We start from the raw sequence: 14,808 nt of genomic DNA, 5'->3' as shown, positions 1-14,808 counted from the left end.
CTGACAGTGAGGACAATCAACCAGTGGAACAGCTTGTCACCAAAAGTTGTGGGCGCTCCATCACTGGAGATTTTTAAGAAGAGGCCGGACAGTCACTTGTCTGAGATGGTATAGAGTTTCCTGCCTGAGCAGGGGGAGGGGGTGGGGGTGGACTAGAAGATCTCTAAGGTCCCTTCCAATTCTATTCTATTCTGTTCTAATCAAATTATTATTCTTATTATTCTATTCTATTCTATTCTATTCTATTCTATTCTATTCTATTCTATTCTATTCTATTCTATTCTATTCTATTCTATTCTATTCTATTCCATATTTTCTATTCTATTCTATTCTATTCTATTCTATTCCATATTTTCTATTCTATTCTATTCTATTCTATTCTATTCCATATTTTCTATTCTATTCTATTCTATTCTATTCTATTCTATTCTATTCTATTCTATTCTATTCTATTCTATTCTATTCTATTCTATTCCATATTTTCTATTCTATTCTATTCTATTCTATTCTATTCTATTCTATTCTATTCTATTCTATTCTATTCTATTCTATTCTATTCTATTCTATTCTATTCTATTCTATTCTATTCTATTCCTCTTGAACAGGACCTCTGGAGCTTGTTTGGGACCGAAGGTGAATAAATTATAACATAATCTAGATCAGGTTGAATAATGTGGGTCGTGTAGTTGACCAACCAGAGTGAAAAGGTGAATTTTGTCCTGGATGACACTGAATTCTTGAAGAAGCCAACTGGTAATTTATGATGCTCACCTGAGTTTACCTGAGCACGTATAACACTTTCCCTAGCCAAGGCAGCTGCCTTTTAGCAGTTCTGGCCACTGAGGCATGCTCACTCCTATCCTTCTCCTTTATTCTACTCTATTTGTGGGGCTGCTTGTGAAAATGCCCCTTCATGGATTGTCTTGTCGTGGCGAAGGGGCTTGCGTAATTCAATGAAGCTATGAGCTATGCCGTGCAGGGCCACCCAAGACGGACAGGTCATAGCAGAGTTCTGACAAAACGTGATCCACTGGAGAAGGAAATGGCAACCCACTCCAGTATCTTTGCCATGAAAACTCTATGGACAGTTCCAAAAGGCAAAACGATATGACGCTGGAAGATGAGCCCCTCAGGTCGGAAGGTGTCCAATTTGCTACTGGGGAAGAGCAGAGGGCTAGTACTAGTAGCGCCAGAAAGAATGAAGCGACTGGGCTAAAGCCGAAAGGACGCTCAGCTGTGGATGTGTCTGGTGGTGAAAGGAAAGTCCGATGCTGTAAAGATTTTTTCTCCATAGGAACCTGGAATGTAAGATCCATGAATCAAGGAAAGCCGGACGTGGTCAAACAAGAGATGACAAGACTGAACATCGACATCTTAGGTATCAGCGAACTAAAATGGACAGGAATGGGTGAATTTAATTCAGATGACCATCAGGTATACTACTGCAGGCAAGAATCCCTCAGAAGAAATGGAGTAGCCTTCATAGTCAATAAAAGAGTAGGAAAAGCAATACTGGGATACAATCCCCAAAATGACAGAATGATCTCAGTTCGAATCCAAGGCAAACCATTCAATATCACAGTAGTCCAAGTCTATGCCCCAACCACCGGTGCTGAAGAGGATGAAATTGACCGGTTCTATGAAGCTCTACAGCATCTTATAGAACTAACACCAAAAAATGATGTCCTTATCATCATGGGGGATTGGAATGCTAAAGTAGGAAGCCAAAAGATAACCAGAATAACAGGCAAGTTTGGCCTTGGAGTACAAAATGAAGCAGGGCGCAGGCTGATAGAATTTTGTCAAGAGAATACGATGGTGATAGCAAACACTCTTTTCTAACAATCCAAGAGACGGCTCTACACATGGACATCACCAGACGGTCAACACAGAAATCAGATTGACTATGTGCTCTGCAGCCAAAGATGGAGAAGCTCTATACAGTCAGTAAAAACAAGACCAGGAGCTGACTGTGGCTCAGACCATGAGCTTCTTGTTGCAAAGTTTAGGCTTAAATTAAAGAAAGTAGGGAAAAGCGCTAGGCCACTCAGGTATGAATTAAATCATATCCCTGTTGAATATACAGTAGAGGTGACAAATAGATTTAAGGAATTAGATCTGATAGACAGAGTGCCTGAAGAACTATGGACAGAGGTTCGCAACATTGTACAAGCGGTAGCAACTAAAACCATCCCAAGAAAGCAAAATGGCTGTCTGAGGAAGCTTTGCAAATAGCTGAGGAAAGGAGGGAAGTGAAAGGCAAGGGAGAAAAAGAAAGATACGCCCAATTGAATGCAGAATTTCAGAGAATAGCTAGAAGAGATAAGAATGCCTTCTTAAATGAACAATGCAAAGAAATAGAAGAAAACAATAGAATAGGGAGGACCAGAGATCTTTTCAAGAAAATTGGAGAGATGAAGGGAACGTTTAATGCAAAAATGGGCATGATAAAGGACCAAAATGGCAGGGACCTAACAGAGGCAGAAGAAATTAAGAAGAGGTGGCAAAATTACACAGAAGAACTATACAAGAATGAGCTTAACGTCCCTGATAATCACAATGAGGTGGTCACTGACCTCGAGCCAGACATCCTAAAATGTGAAGTGAAGTAAGCCTTAGGAAAGCTGAGCAACAACAAAGCTAGTGGAGGTGACAGTATTCCAGGTGAGCTATTCAAAATCTTAAAAGACGATGCAGTAAAAGTGCTACACTCAATTTGCCAGCAAATTTGGAAAACTCAACAGTGGCCACAGGATTGGAAAAGGTCAGTTTACATTCCAATTCCAAAGAAAGGCAGTGCCAAAGAATGTTCAAACTATCGCACCATTGCACTCATTTCTCACGCTAGTAAAGTTATGCTTAAAATCCTACAAGCTAGACTCCAGCAGTATGTGGATCGAGAACTACCAGAAGTACAGGCAGGATTTCAAAGAGGCAGAGGAACTAGAGATCAAATTGCCAACATACGCTGGATCATGGAGAAAGCTAGGGAGTTCCAGAAAAACATCTACTTCTGCTTCATTGACTATGCTAAAGCCTTTGATTGTGTGGATCATAACAAACTGTGGCAAGTTCTTAAAGAGATGGGCATACCAGACCATCTTATTTGTCTCTTGAGAAACCTATATGTGGGCCAAGAAGCAACAGTGAGAACTGGACACGGAACCACTGATTGGTTCAAAATTGGGAAACGAGTCTGGCAAGGCTGTATACTGTCACCTATTCAACTTATAGAAGGGCAATAAGAAGAAGGGGACGACAGAGAATGAGGTGGCCGGACGGAGTCACTGAAGCAGGAGGCATGAGCTTAAATGGACTCCAGAAGATGGTGGAGGACAGGAAGGCCTGGAGGAACGTAGTCCATAGGGTCGCGATGGGTCGGACACGACTTTGCAGCTAACAACAACAATTGTGAAAATGATTTCAAAGATTCCATTGGTACAATTGAATGTTTTGGGTCCAGCCAGAAAACAGATTCAGTCAGGGACCAAGTTAAGGGTGTTATTTGACTGCAGCTTTCCCTGCATGTTGGTAGGGAAATCCAATAGTAATCCTCCAAAATTGAAAGAAATTAAGGGGCAGATGCATTGGTCTAATTGGGGAGGGGAATAGAATAGAATAGAATAGAATAGAATAGAATAGAATAGAATAGAATAGAATAGAATAGAATAGAATAGAATAGAATAGAATAGAATCTGGAAGGGACCTTGGAGGTCTTCTAGTCCAGCCCCCTGCTCGAGCAGGAAAACCTATACCATCTCAGGAAAGTGTTTAGGCTCTTCTTAAAATCCTCCAGTGATGGAGCGCCCACGATTTCTGGTTAATTGTCCTCCCTGTTAGGAGGTTTCTCCTAAATTCCAGGTTGCTTCTCTCTTTTGTCAGTTTCCAACCATTGTTTCTCGTCCTTCCCTCTGGTGCTTTGGAGAATAATGTTACCCCTCTGCCTTGTGGCAGTCCCCCAGATACTGGAATTCTGCTATTATGTCCCACCTGTTTCTTCTTTTCTTTAGACTGGCCAGACCCAAGTCCCGCAGCTGTTCTTCGTACATTTTAGCCCCCTTGGATCATCTTAGCTGCTCTTCTTAACTGATTAATTAGAACAAGGGTGTCCAACTTTGACCATTTTAAGACCTGAGGCTGTTGTGATTCAGTGTCAGCCTGTGATACCAGCAGCTGAGTCTGATGATTCTGAAGAAGAGGAGGAGGAGGAGGAGGAGGAGGAGGGGCTTGGAGAGCCTTTGATATCAGAGGGAGGCTCTGATGCACTGCAGGACTCTCAGCTTGGCCCCTCCCGTCATGTTCCTCATCAGACTCAGCTGTGTGAGCACGAGGTATTGGACGTAGATGATTCACAGCTGGATCTATTCAGGGATGCTAGGAGCAGGAGGCAATCCAGCAGAGTAGAACAGAAAAAGGCCATGAGGCAACTCAGTGAGAGGAGGAGAAGGCAATGAGAAGCCACGCCTTGGGACTGCTGATAAGAGGGGAAGGTGTGGGAAATGCTGGTTGCTGAAGGCAACCATTTGAAGATCTTCTGCTGGAGTCCTGGTCTGCTATTCCTGTTTAACTCTTGTTTGAACTTTTGGTTTAACTCTTGTTTGAACTTTTGATTTCTTTGTAAATAAATTTGGTTGGGTTTTTCCAGCCTGTTGACTATAAAAAGGGATTGTCCCTGACATTCAAACAGGGTCGGTTGTAGGCTGGAACAGAACAGAGGCCTTCCACTCCCAGAATTCCCCAGCCAGGCCTGTTGGACAGCTCGGTAGCTGGAAGCTACCTAGAGCCGGTCTAAACTAGAAGCTAACTGGGGGCGGGGGGAGATGGATGGATTGGGAATTCTGGGAGTTGAAGTTGCCAAGTTTGTTCCCCTCTTGGATTAAAAGATCTCCAGCCCTGTCTAACCCTGAGTCCACAGCAAGCCCCCCTCTCATCTGAAGGGGCTGCCTTTCCACCACCCTCCCTTTCCTAGCAGAATTATCCACCTGTAGAGAAGAGCAACGAAGATGATTGGGGGACTGGAGGCTAAAACATACAAGGAACGGCTGCTGGAATTGGGAATGTCCAGTTTAAGGAAGAGAAGGACCAGGGGTGACATGATAGCAGTCTTCCAGTATCTCAGGGGCTGCCCCAAAGAAGAGGGGGTCAAGCTATTCTCCAGAGCACCGGAAGGCAGGACAAGAAGCAACGGATGGAAAATAACCAAGGAGAGAAGCAACCTAGAACTAAGGAGAAACTTCCTGACTGTTAGAACAATTATCCAGTGGAACGACCTGCCACCAGAAGTTGTGAATGCTCCAACACTGGAAGCTTTTAAGAAGAGACTGGACAGCCATTTGTCTGAAATGGTATAGGGCAGGGGTAGGCAACCTTGGCTCTTTTATGACTCAAGGACTTCAACTCCCAGAATTCCTGAGCCAGCATGGCTCAGCTTGGAATCCTCTCCGTTTTCCCTCAGCGTGGCTGGCTCAGGAATTCTGGGAGTTGAAGTCCACGAGTCATAAAAGAGCCAAGGTTGCCTACCCCTGCCTGGTATAGGGTTTCCTGCCTGAGCAGGGGGCTGGACTAGATGACCTCCAAGCTCCCTTCCAACTTTACGATTATGATTATGATTACCCCAAAGAGATTCACAGGAATGTCTGGGCAAGTTGTGTGCGATGCACTGAAAGCTGCGATTTTCATATTTCTCCTAGCAGAGAAAGCATCAGGAGACCAGGCATGGTACGTACCCAACCCGTCTTACGAGGAGAAGGCAACTCAGTTGCTAGCTTCAGAGAGAGGGGCCAGGGGGTTGAGAGCCGCCAGTCCGTTGAAGCCCGAGACCCAGGGATCCGGGAGGGAGAAATAGGGCCGTCCCGAGAGACCCTCGCCGTGGCTCAGGGCAAAGGCGAAGAGGCCCCCGTTGTGTTCCAGGTCCAGGTGTGTCCGCCCAAACAGCTTCATCTGGGTCGCCTCCAACTGGCTCTCCAGCTCCTGCAGATTCAAGCCGTTCTTGGCCCCTTCCAGGAAGGGGCTGGGGCCCGCAAGGCACAGCCCCGGTGCCCCCAAGTGGCCCCCCATGTCCTCCAGAGCTGGGGGCACCAGGAAGCTCTTGTTGTCCGCTGGTCCGGCCGGGGCGAAGAGCAAGCTGGCCGCTCTCCAGGGTGCCGACTTGCGTCCTCTCCTGGGCCGGGAGATCCGGCAGCTCTGGCGCTTGACGTGGCGGTGCAAGTGGTCCGAGCGGGTGAAGCTCTTGTAGCAGAACTTGCACTGGTAGGGACGAATGCCGGTGTGGATCCTCATGTGGTTTTTCAGGTCATAGTTGTGGACGAACCTGGCGCTGCAGTGGATGCAGAGGTACGGCCTCTCCCCCGTGTGCTTCCGCATGTGGATCTTCAGTTTGTCTTGCCTGCCCGGGGGAGAAGCAAGGGTTAACTCGGGAGTGGATCACCGAAGGCAGAGAGGTCTAGGGAGATCCTCCCTCATCCCGGTCCTGGTTGTCCCAAAGTTGTTTTGTTTTTTCCAGGAGGCAACGGCACTTTCTGGTTTATTTTTTTCCTTTGAAGAGGTTTCGCTTCTCATCCAAGAGGTTTCTTCAGGTTCTGACTGAATGGTGTGGGAAATGGGAGGATTTATACTCCTTGCAGAGAGCTGGTCGTTTGCATTCTCTAAGAAGCTGAGGAAGCTTCTTGGATGGGAAGCGAAAGGTCTTCAAAGAAAAACAAGGAAGTCCAGTTGCCTCCTGAAAAAAAGCGTCTTTGGTACAGCTGGGTTTGTTTCTAGGAGTTGTTCTCATCTGGGGCAAAAGGTTCTCCACTAGACTGAAACCATAGAATCGTAAGACAGGGGAGGGACCTTGGAGGTCTTCTAGTCCAACCCCCCTGCCCAAGGCAAGGCTCCTTATTCCATCCTGGCCAAATGGTTGTCCAATCTTTCTCAGTCACCCAGGTCATAGTTATCCCAAAGATGCTTCTTCACGAGGCAACTGGACTTCCTTGTTTTTCCTATGAAGACTTTTCACTTCTCCTCCAGGAAGCTTCTTCAGCTCTGACCCGATGGTGGAGAATGGAAGGATTTATACTCCTTGCAGACAGCTGGTCGTTTGCATCCTTTTAGAGGGTCGTTGAGGCCACTCGGAGGCTTATCTCTGTGTCCTCAGGGTCAATCTGAGTGGTGCAAAGGATGTTTCCTGTCCTGGGTCCCTTCCCTGTTGAAGGGACTTTGGGATGGACACCCTTCGGATGTTGCAGGAGCCTGAACGGATTTCCAGAAAACATTGTGGACTACAAAAACCATCTGCGCTTCAGTTGGAGATGCAGACAACACAAAACTCATCCCCATCAGCCTGCGCCCGTCTTCAAGAGAGAAGGGACCCAGGGCAGGAAACATCCTGCAGCCAAGGAGGCTCCACACCCCTTTGCCCCACTCAGGTGACCCTGAGGACACAGAGATAAGCCTCCAAGTGGCCTCAACGACTCTCTAAAAAATGCAAATGACCAGCTGTCTGCAAGGAGTATAAAACCTTCCACTCCCCACCATTCAGTCAGAGCTGAAGAAGCTTCATGGAGGAGAAGCGAAACGTCTTCAAAGGAAAAACCGAATAAATAAATAAATAAATAAATAAATAAATAAATAAATAAATAAATAAATAAATAAATAAATAAATAAAAACAAGAAAGTCCAGTTGCCTCCTGAAAAAGCACCTTTGGGACCAAAGTTGAAAGCTTCCTGAGATGGGATGAGGAAGAGGCAAACTCGCTCCTGAAGTTCTCAGAGACACCTGGAGACGATTTCCCAGGCAAAACAGAAGGCCTTGCCTTCGGCTAGAGTAGGGGGTCTTCAAACGTGGCCCTTTGATGACTTGTGGACTTCAACTCCCAGAATCCCTCAGCCAGGTGCTTCTATGATTAGCCCAATTCTGCTTGTCAAGAGCAGCAGCCCCAAATTTCTGTGGCTAAGCTAAGACAGTTGTTGAGTTGAGTTTTGCCCCCTTTTAACAACCTTTCCTCCCACGGTCGTTAAGTGAAACCCCTGCGGTTGTGAAATTAGTCACACGGGTGTTTAATGAGTCCAGCTTCCTCCCCCTGACATTGCTGGTCAGAAGGTCGCCAAAGGAGATCCTGTCTCACACACACACACACACACACACACCGGGAACATTGCAACCGTCATAAAGACGAGTCAGTCGCCAAGCGTCCGAATTTTGATCATATGACCCCGGGGGAGGCTGCAACAGTCGGGGAAAGTGTGAGCAAAGTATGCCGTTACAACCTTGAATGGTCGCTAAATGAACCGTTGTAAATTGAGGACTGCCGGTATTGATGCCTACCTGCGATTATGGAAGTAGTCTATGGGTCTCCATGAGCCAAGGTGAAACTACCTTTCCTCTCTAGACCATGTTTCTCAACCTCTGGTCACTTTCCAATGGGTGGACTTCGAGTCCCATAATTCTGCAGCCAGCCATGGAGTTTTTCCACTTCAAGAGGAGCTCAATCCCACTTCTAAATCCTGCTTAAGCTATTTCTGAACAGGATGCAGGGACGCCTCTTCCAGTGCAAACACTCAGCTATCCTGGAAATGCTGCCTTCTAACGCAGGGGTCCCCAAGCCCCCAGGTGCGTGGACCGGTACCGGGCCAGAGCATGCCAGCAACCGGTCCGCACAAACAAGCCAAGCCCCATCCGCGGGATGCAAGCAGCACACAAAACCAGGCACCCTCCGGTCCATGGAAAAACCTCTCTCCACGGAACCAGTGGTCCCTGGTGCCCAAAAGGTTGGGGGCCTCTGGATTAGAGTCTTTTGCTTGAGCAAGGGGTTGGACTAGATAGAACAAGGGTCCCCAACAGAGAAGAGCAACAAAGATGATCAGAGCACTGGAGGCTAAAACATATGAATTGGGGATGTCTAGTTTAGTGAACAGAAGGACGAGGGGTGACATGATAGCAGCCTTCCAATATCTCAGGGGCTGCCCCAAAGAAGAGGGAGTCAAGCTCTTCTCCAAAGCACCTGAAGGCAGGACAAGAAGCAACAGAGGGAAACTAATCAAGGAGAGAAGCAACCTGGAACTAAGGAGAAATTTCCTGACTGTGAGAACAATTAACCAGTGGAACTCCTTGCCTCCAGAAGCTGTGAATGCTCCAACACTGGAAGTTTTTAAGAAGAGACTGGACAGCCACTTGTCTGAAATGGTATAGGGTTTCCTGCCTGAGGAGGGGGTTGGACTAGATGACCTCCAAGGTCCCTTCCAACATCATCATCATCATCATTATTACCCCCGGTCTATGGACCAGTACTGGGCCACGGAATGCCAGCAACTGGTCCGCACAAACAAGCAAAGCCCCATCCGTGGGATGCAGGCAGCACACAAAACCAGGCACCCTCTGGTCCGTGGGTAAACCTCCCTCCACGGAACCGGTGGTCCCTGATGCCCCAAAAGACTGTGGGGAGGGCTCTGCTCTAGAGGCGCCGGACTTCAACTCCCATCGTCCCACAGTCACCAAACAGGCCAAGAGCCCAAAGGAGCAGTGAGCACCGCGACCAGCAGGTGGCAGCGCAATCCCGCATTGCCAAACATTAGGAAGCTATTGACTTCCCTTGATGCCATCCCAACATGACAGACCTCATCAGAAACAGCATCCACACCCCGAGACGTTTGGACCTTGGCTTTCTATGCAAATACAACCGTGCAGATTGGCTTCCTCACTAAAGCTCAATTCTCCTCCAATCTGGAGGATCCGGGAGCTGCTTTAGGAATTTGTCAGAGTTTTAGCCAGCTTGATGATGATGATGATGATGATGATGATGATGATGATGATGATGATGATGATAATAATAATAATAATAATACCGTAATAATAATAATAATAATAATAATAATAATAATAATAATAATAATAATAATAACAACAACAACAACAACAACAACAACAACACAAACTAATTACAAAGCTAGACATGACTGAGTTGCTAAATTAATCCACTGGGGCATTAACCAGGGGAACTCCTTGACTCCAGAAGTTGTGGGTGCTCCATCACTGGAGGTTTTCAAGAAGAGATTGGACAGCCATTGGTCTGAAATGGTATAGGGTCTTCTGCTTGGGCGGGGGGTTGGACTAGAACACCTTAAAAAGTCCCTTCCAATTCTGTTGTTCTGTATTCTGTGTTCTGAACTGGGTATGTCTAATCTAAAAAGAGAAGGACTAGGGATGATATGATAGCAAGACTTCAAGTATCTCAGGGGCTGCCCCAGAGAAGAGGGAGTCAAGCTCTTCTCCAAAGCGCCCAAAAGCAGGACAAGAAGCAACGGATGGAAACTCGTCAAGGAGAGAAGCAACCTGGAACTAAGGAGAAATTTCCTGACAGTCAGAACAATTAACCAGTGGAACAACCTGCCTCCTCTTCTATAATAATAATAATAATAATGCAAGGAGTCTCTGAAAAAGGAGAACGGGGGGGCTGAAAAGGCCATAAGTTTGAAAATCGGTCATAAGTCGCTTCTTTCAGTGCCGCTGAAACTTCGGTCATTAAACGAATGTTTATAAGTCAAGGACTGCCTGTATATTACCCTTAGAAGCACCTATCCTTTTACTACTGCAGCCTATTAAAGCACGGTCCTAGATACTTTTATGTTTACTACTACTTACTCCCAGACAGAAGGGCTGTGGACTGCAGCTTTAAAGGTGTTAGATGGAGCTGAGATTCACGCAGGACGCTCAGATTTTAACGGAGGCTTTGTGCATATTCAGAAGCGTCGTTTTCATTATAATCTCTCTCTCTCTCTCTCTCATCTCTCTCTATCTCTATCTATCTATCTATCTATCTATCTATCTATCTATCTATCTATCTATCTCTATCTATATCTCTCTATCATCTCTATCATCTATCTATATCTATCTATATCATCTATCTATCTCTCTATCATCTCTCTATATCTATCATCTCTCTCTCATCTATCATCTATCTATATCTATCTATCATCTATCTATCACATCTATCTATATCTATTATCTATCTATATCTATCTCTCTCCTATCATCCATCCATCCATCCATCCATCCATCCATCTATCATCTATCTATCTATCTATCTATCTATCTATCTATCTATCTATCTGAAGTTACAACGGTACTGACCACTTTTCACCCTTATGACCGTTGCAGCCTCCCCAGGGTCACATGATTAACATTCGGATGCTTGACAACTGACTCATAATTATGACGGTCGCAGCGTCCCGGGCTCCTGTGATCACCCTTTGAAACCTTCTGACCTGCAAAGTCAATGGGGAAATCAGATTCACTTAACAACCATGTTACTAATTTAACCACTGCAGTGATTCACTTAACAAATGTTGCAAGAAAAGTGATGAAATGGGGGCAAAACTCACTTAACAAATGTCTCATTTAGCAACAAAACTTTTGGGCTCAATGGTGGTTATACGTTGAGGACTATCTATATCTCTGTTATCCATCCACCCACCCACCCACCCACCCATTCATCCATCCATCCATTCATCCAATCCAATCCAATCCATCCATCCACCCATCCATCCATCCATCCATCCATGCACCCACCTGCCCACCCATCCACCCATCCAATCATCCATCCATCCATCCATCCACTCATCTATCCATCCATCCATTCACCCAGCTATCCTTCCAATCCATCCAATCCATCCATGCACCCACCCACCCACCCATTCATCCATCCATTCATCCAATCCAATCCATCCATCCATCCACCCACCCATCCATCCATCCATCCATCCACTCATCTATCCATCCATCCATTCACCCAGCTATCCATCCAATCCATCCAATCCATCCATGCACCCACCCACCCACCCATTCATCCATCCATTCATCCAATCCAATCCATCCATCCATCCATCCACTCATCTATCCATCCATCCATTCACCCAGCTATCCATCCAATCCATCCAATCCATCCATGCACCCACCCACCCACCCATTCATCCATCCATTCATCCAATCCAATCCATCCATCCATCCATTCACCCATCTATCCATCCATCCATCCATTCACCCACCCACTCATTCATCCATCAGCCATCCATCCATCCATCCACTCACCCACTCATCCATCCATCCACTCATCCATCCATCCATCCATCCACTCATCCATCCATTCACCCATCTATCCACCCATCCATTCATCCAATCCATCCATCTATCCATCCAATCATCCATCTATCCATCCATTCACCCATCTATCCATCCATCCATCCATTCACCCATCCAATCATCCATCCATCCATCCATCCATCCATCCATCCACTCATTCATCCATCCATCCATCCACTCATCCATCCATCCATCCACCCATCTATCCATCCATGCACCCACCTGCCCACCCATCCACCCATCCAATCATCCATCCATCCATCCATTCACCCATCTATCCATCCACTCATCCATCCATCCATCCACCCATCTATCCATCCATGCACCCACCTGCCCACCCATCCACCCATCCAATCATCCATCCATCCATCCATTCACCCATCTATCCATCCAATCATCCATCTATCCATCCATTCACCCATCTATCCATCCATCCATCCATTCACCCATCCACTCATCCATCCATCCATCCATCCATCCACTCATCCATCCACTCATCCATCCACTCATCCATCCACCCATCCATCCACCCATCCCTCCCTGCCTCCCAGCACGTTCACCATAACTTCGAAAGAATGCCGACCTGGTGAACCGGACCTCACAGATGCTACACATGTAGGGCTTCTCCCCCGTGTGGGTCCTCATGTGCCGCGGGAGCTTCCCAGCCCCCATGATGATTTTGTTGCAAATGGGGCACTGCTGGGAGGCTTTGGGCTTGATCTTCCTTTCTTCCGGCCAGCCGGGAAAGACCCGGCCAAAGTGGGCGGAGCTCAGGAAGTTCAGGTAGGCGCCGTAGTCGCTTTCGGCCTTGACGTGCCCCAGGGGGGCGGCTGCCGTGCTGGCGAAGACCTCCTCGAAGAGGCTGTTGGGGAAGGGGCCGGCCAGCGGTTCCTCCTTCTGCTCCTCCTTGATCTTTTGCTTCCTGATGACCAAGTCCAAGGGGCTGCCGTCTGCCTGCGGCGCCTCTACTGGGGCGAAGGGGCCAAAGTCTCCCTTCCATAGATGGGGGAAGAGCTCCGGCATGAAGGGAGACAGGACCGGCCTGCGTTCTGGAAGGCTCACTTTGGGATACAGGTTCTCCCTTAAGAGGGATTCAATGGAGAAGTCCCGGATAAGGCCAAGGGAGCCACTGGAGCTGCTGGATGGAAATCGGGTGGAGAAGACATCGGGGGTCTCCTGAAAGGGTCCTTCAGGAAGGTCTGGCTTGGAGGGACTTTGGTGGCAACTGAGATCTTGAGCATCGGATCGACTCCCATTGGTGAAGCCACCCGCTTCTTCCTCCTCCTCCTCCTCCTCTCCTTCTTCCTCCTCCTCCTCTTCCTCCTCCTCCTCTTCCTCCTTCTTCTCGCCTTCCGCCACTTCCCCAGGCTGTATTATTTCGAGGCAGACGTTAATCACGCAGGGGATCTCCAGCATCTTGGCCGCGTTGAGGATGTGCTTCACGTTTGCCGCGGTGATGGTCAGAGTGGAGGTGTAGGCAAACTCCAGGATGGCCGAAAGGGCTTCAGGCTTCACAAAGTCGATCTCGTATATGTAAGGCTGGTCTGCTAAAGTGCCGGTCGTGAAGAGTTTTTTAAAATATTGGCTACAGGCAGCCAGCACAGACTTGTGGGTTCGGTATTCCTGATCCTGGACCAGGAGAATCACGTCGCACAGAAGGCCGTTGTTCCGCTGCTCGTTGAGCCCACAGAGGACTTCACTGCTGTGGTTTGGGAAGGGGATCCCGATGAGGTCCTCAATGCCATTGGCCATATTCTCCTGTGGAACCCTAGAAAGAGACACACAAACGTAGACGTAAGTCGAGTTTGCTGACTTTACCAGAGTCGCCCAGTGGTTGGAAGGAGGTACTGCAGTCCGACTCTGCCAACTGCCAGCAATTCGATCCTGACCGACTCAGGATTGATTCAGCCTTCCATCTTTCCGGGCTCAATAAAGTAAGGACCCAGACTGTTGGGGGGGCCCACAGGCTGACTGCTTAGAGAGGGTTGTAAAACACTCTAAGTGCTCTTGCTAAGTGCTCATACTTTCAGCCACAAAAGCTACTGCTTTGCTAGACTAAAACATACAAAGAACGGCTGTGGGACTTGGGTTTGGCTAGTCTAAAGAAAAGAAGAAATAGGGGAGACATGATAGCAGAGTTCCAGTATTTGAGGGGCTGCCACAAAGAAGAGGAGGGGATCACATTATTCTCCAAAGCTCCAGAGGGAAGGACGAGAAACAACGGTTGGAAAGTGACCAAAGAGAGAAGCAACCTGGAATTAAGGAGAAACTTCCTAACAGGGAGGACAATTAACCAGTGGAACAGCCTGCCACCAGAAATGGGCGCTCCATCGCTGGAGATTTTTAAGAAGAGAATAGACAGTCACTTGTCTGAGATGGTATAAGGTCTCCTGCTTGAGCAGGGGGCTGGACTAGAAGACCTCCAAGGTCCCTTCCTGCTGTATTCTATTATTGTATTATTCCATTCCATTCCATTCCATATTTTCTATTCTATTCTATTCTATTCTATTCTATTCTATTCTATTCTATTCTATTCTATTCTATTCTATTCTATTCTATTCTATTCTATTCTATTCCATATTCTAATTCTAATTCTAATTCTAATTCTAATTCTACACAGCCTGAAGCCCAGCATCACACCCAGCTGCCCAAAGCCACGACTGTGGTTCCTTCACTCCCTCCAGCCATTGATA

The 14,808-nt window shown here is 47.1% G+C and overlaps 1 protein-coding gene across 1 annotated transcript; it reads right to left on the bottom strand.

Annotated features, from left to right (window-relative positions):
* Positions 1-5,754: 5,754 nt before the first annotated feature.
* ZBTB7C (zinc finger and BTB domain containing 7C) lies at positions 5,755-13,879 on the bottom strand (the record flags this gene model as incomplete). The annotated part of the gene is made up of 2 exons (XM_081321580.1): positions 12,699-13,879; positions 5,755-6,385 (listed from the first exon to the last, which is right to left on the bottom strand). The coding sequence occupies exons 1-2, from the start codon at positions 13,865-13,867 to the stop codon at positions 5,755-5,757; spliced, it is 1,800 nt and encodes a 599-aa protein (XP_081177706.1). The 5' UTR covers positions 13,868-13,879.
* Between the last annotated feature and the right edge of the window lie 929 nt (positions 13,880-14,808).

Source organism: Vipera berus (genome assembly GCF_964194415.1).
Source record: "Vipera berus genome assembly, chromosome: 2".
Taxonomy (NCBI): domain Eukaryota; kingdom Metazoa; phylum Chordata; class Lepidosauria; order Squamata; family Viperidae; genus Vipera; species Vipera berus.
This window is presented reverse-complemented; position numbering and strand designations above follow the sequence as displayed.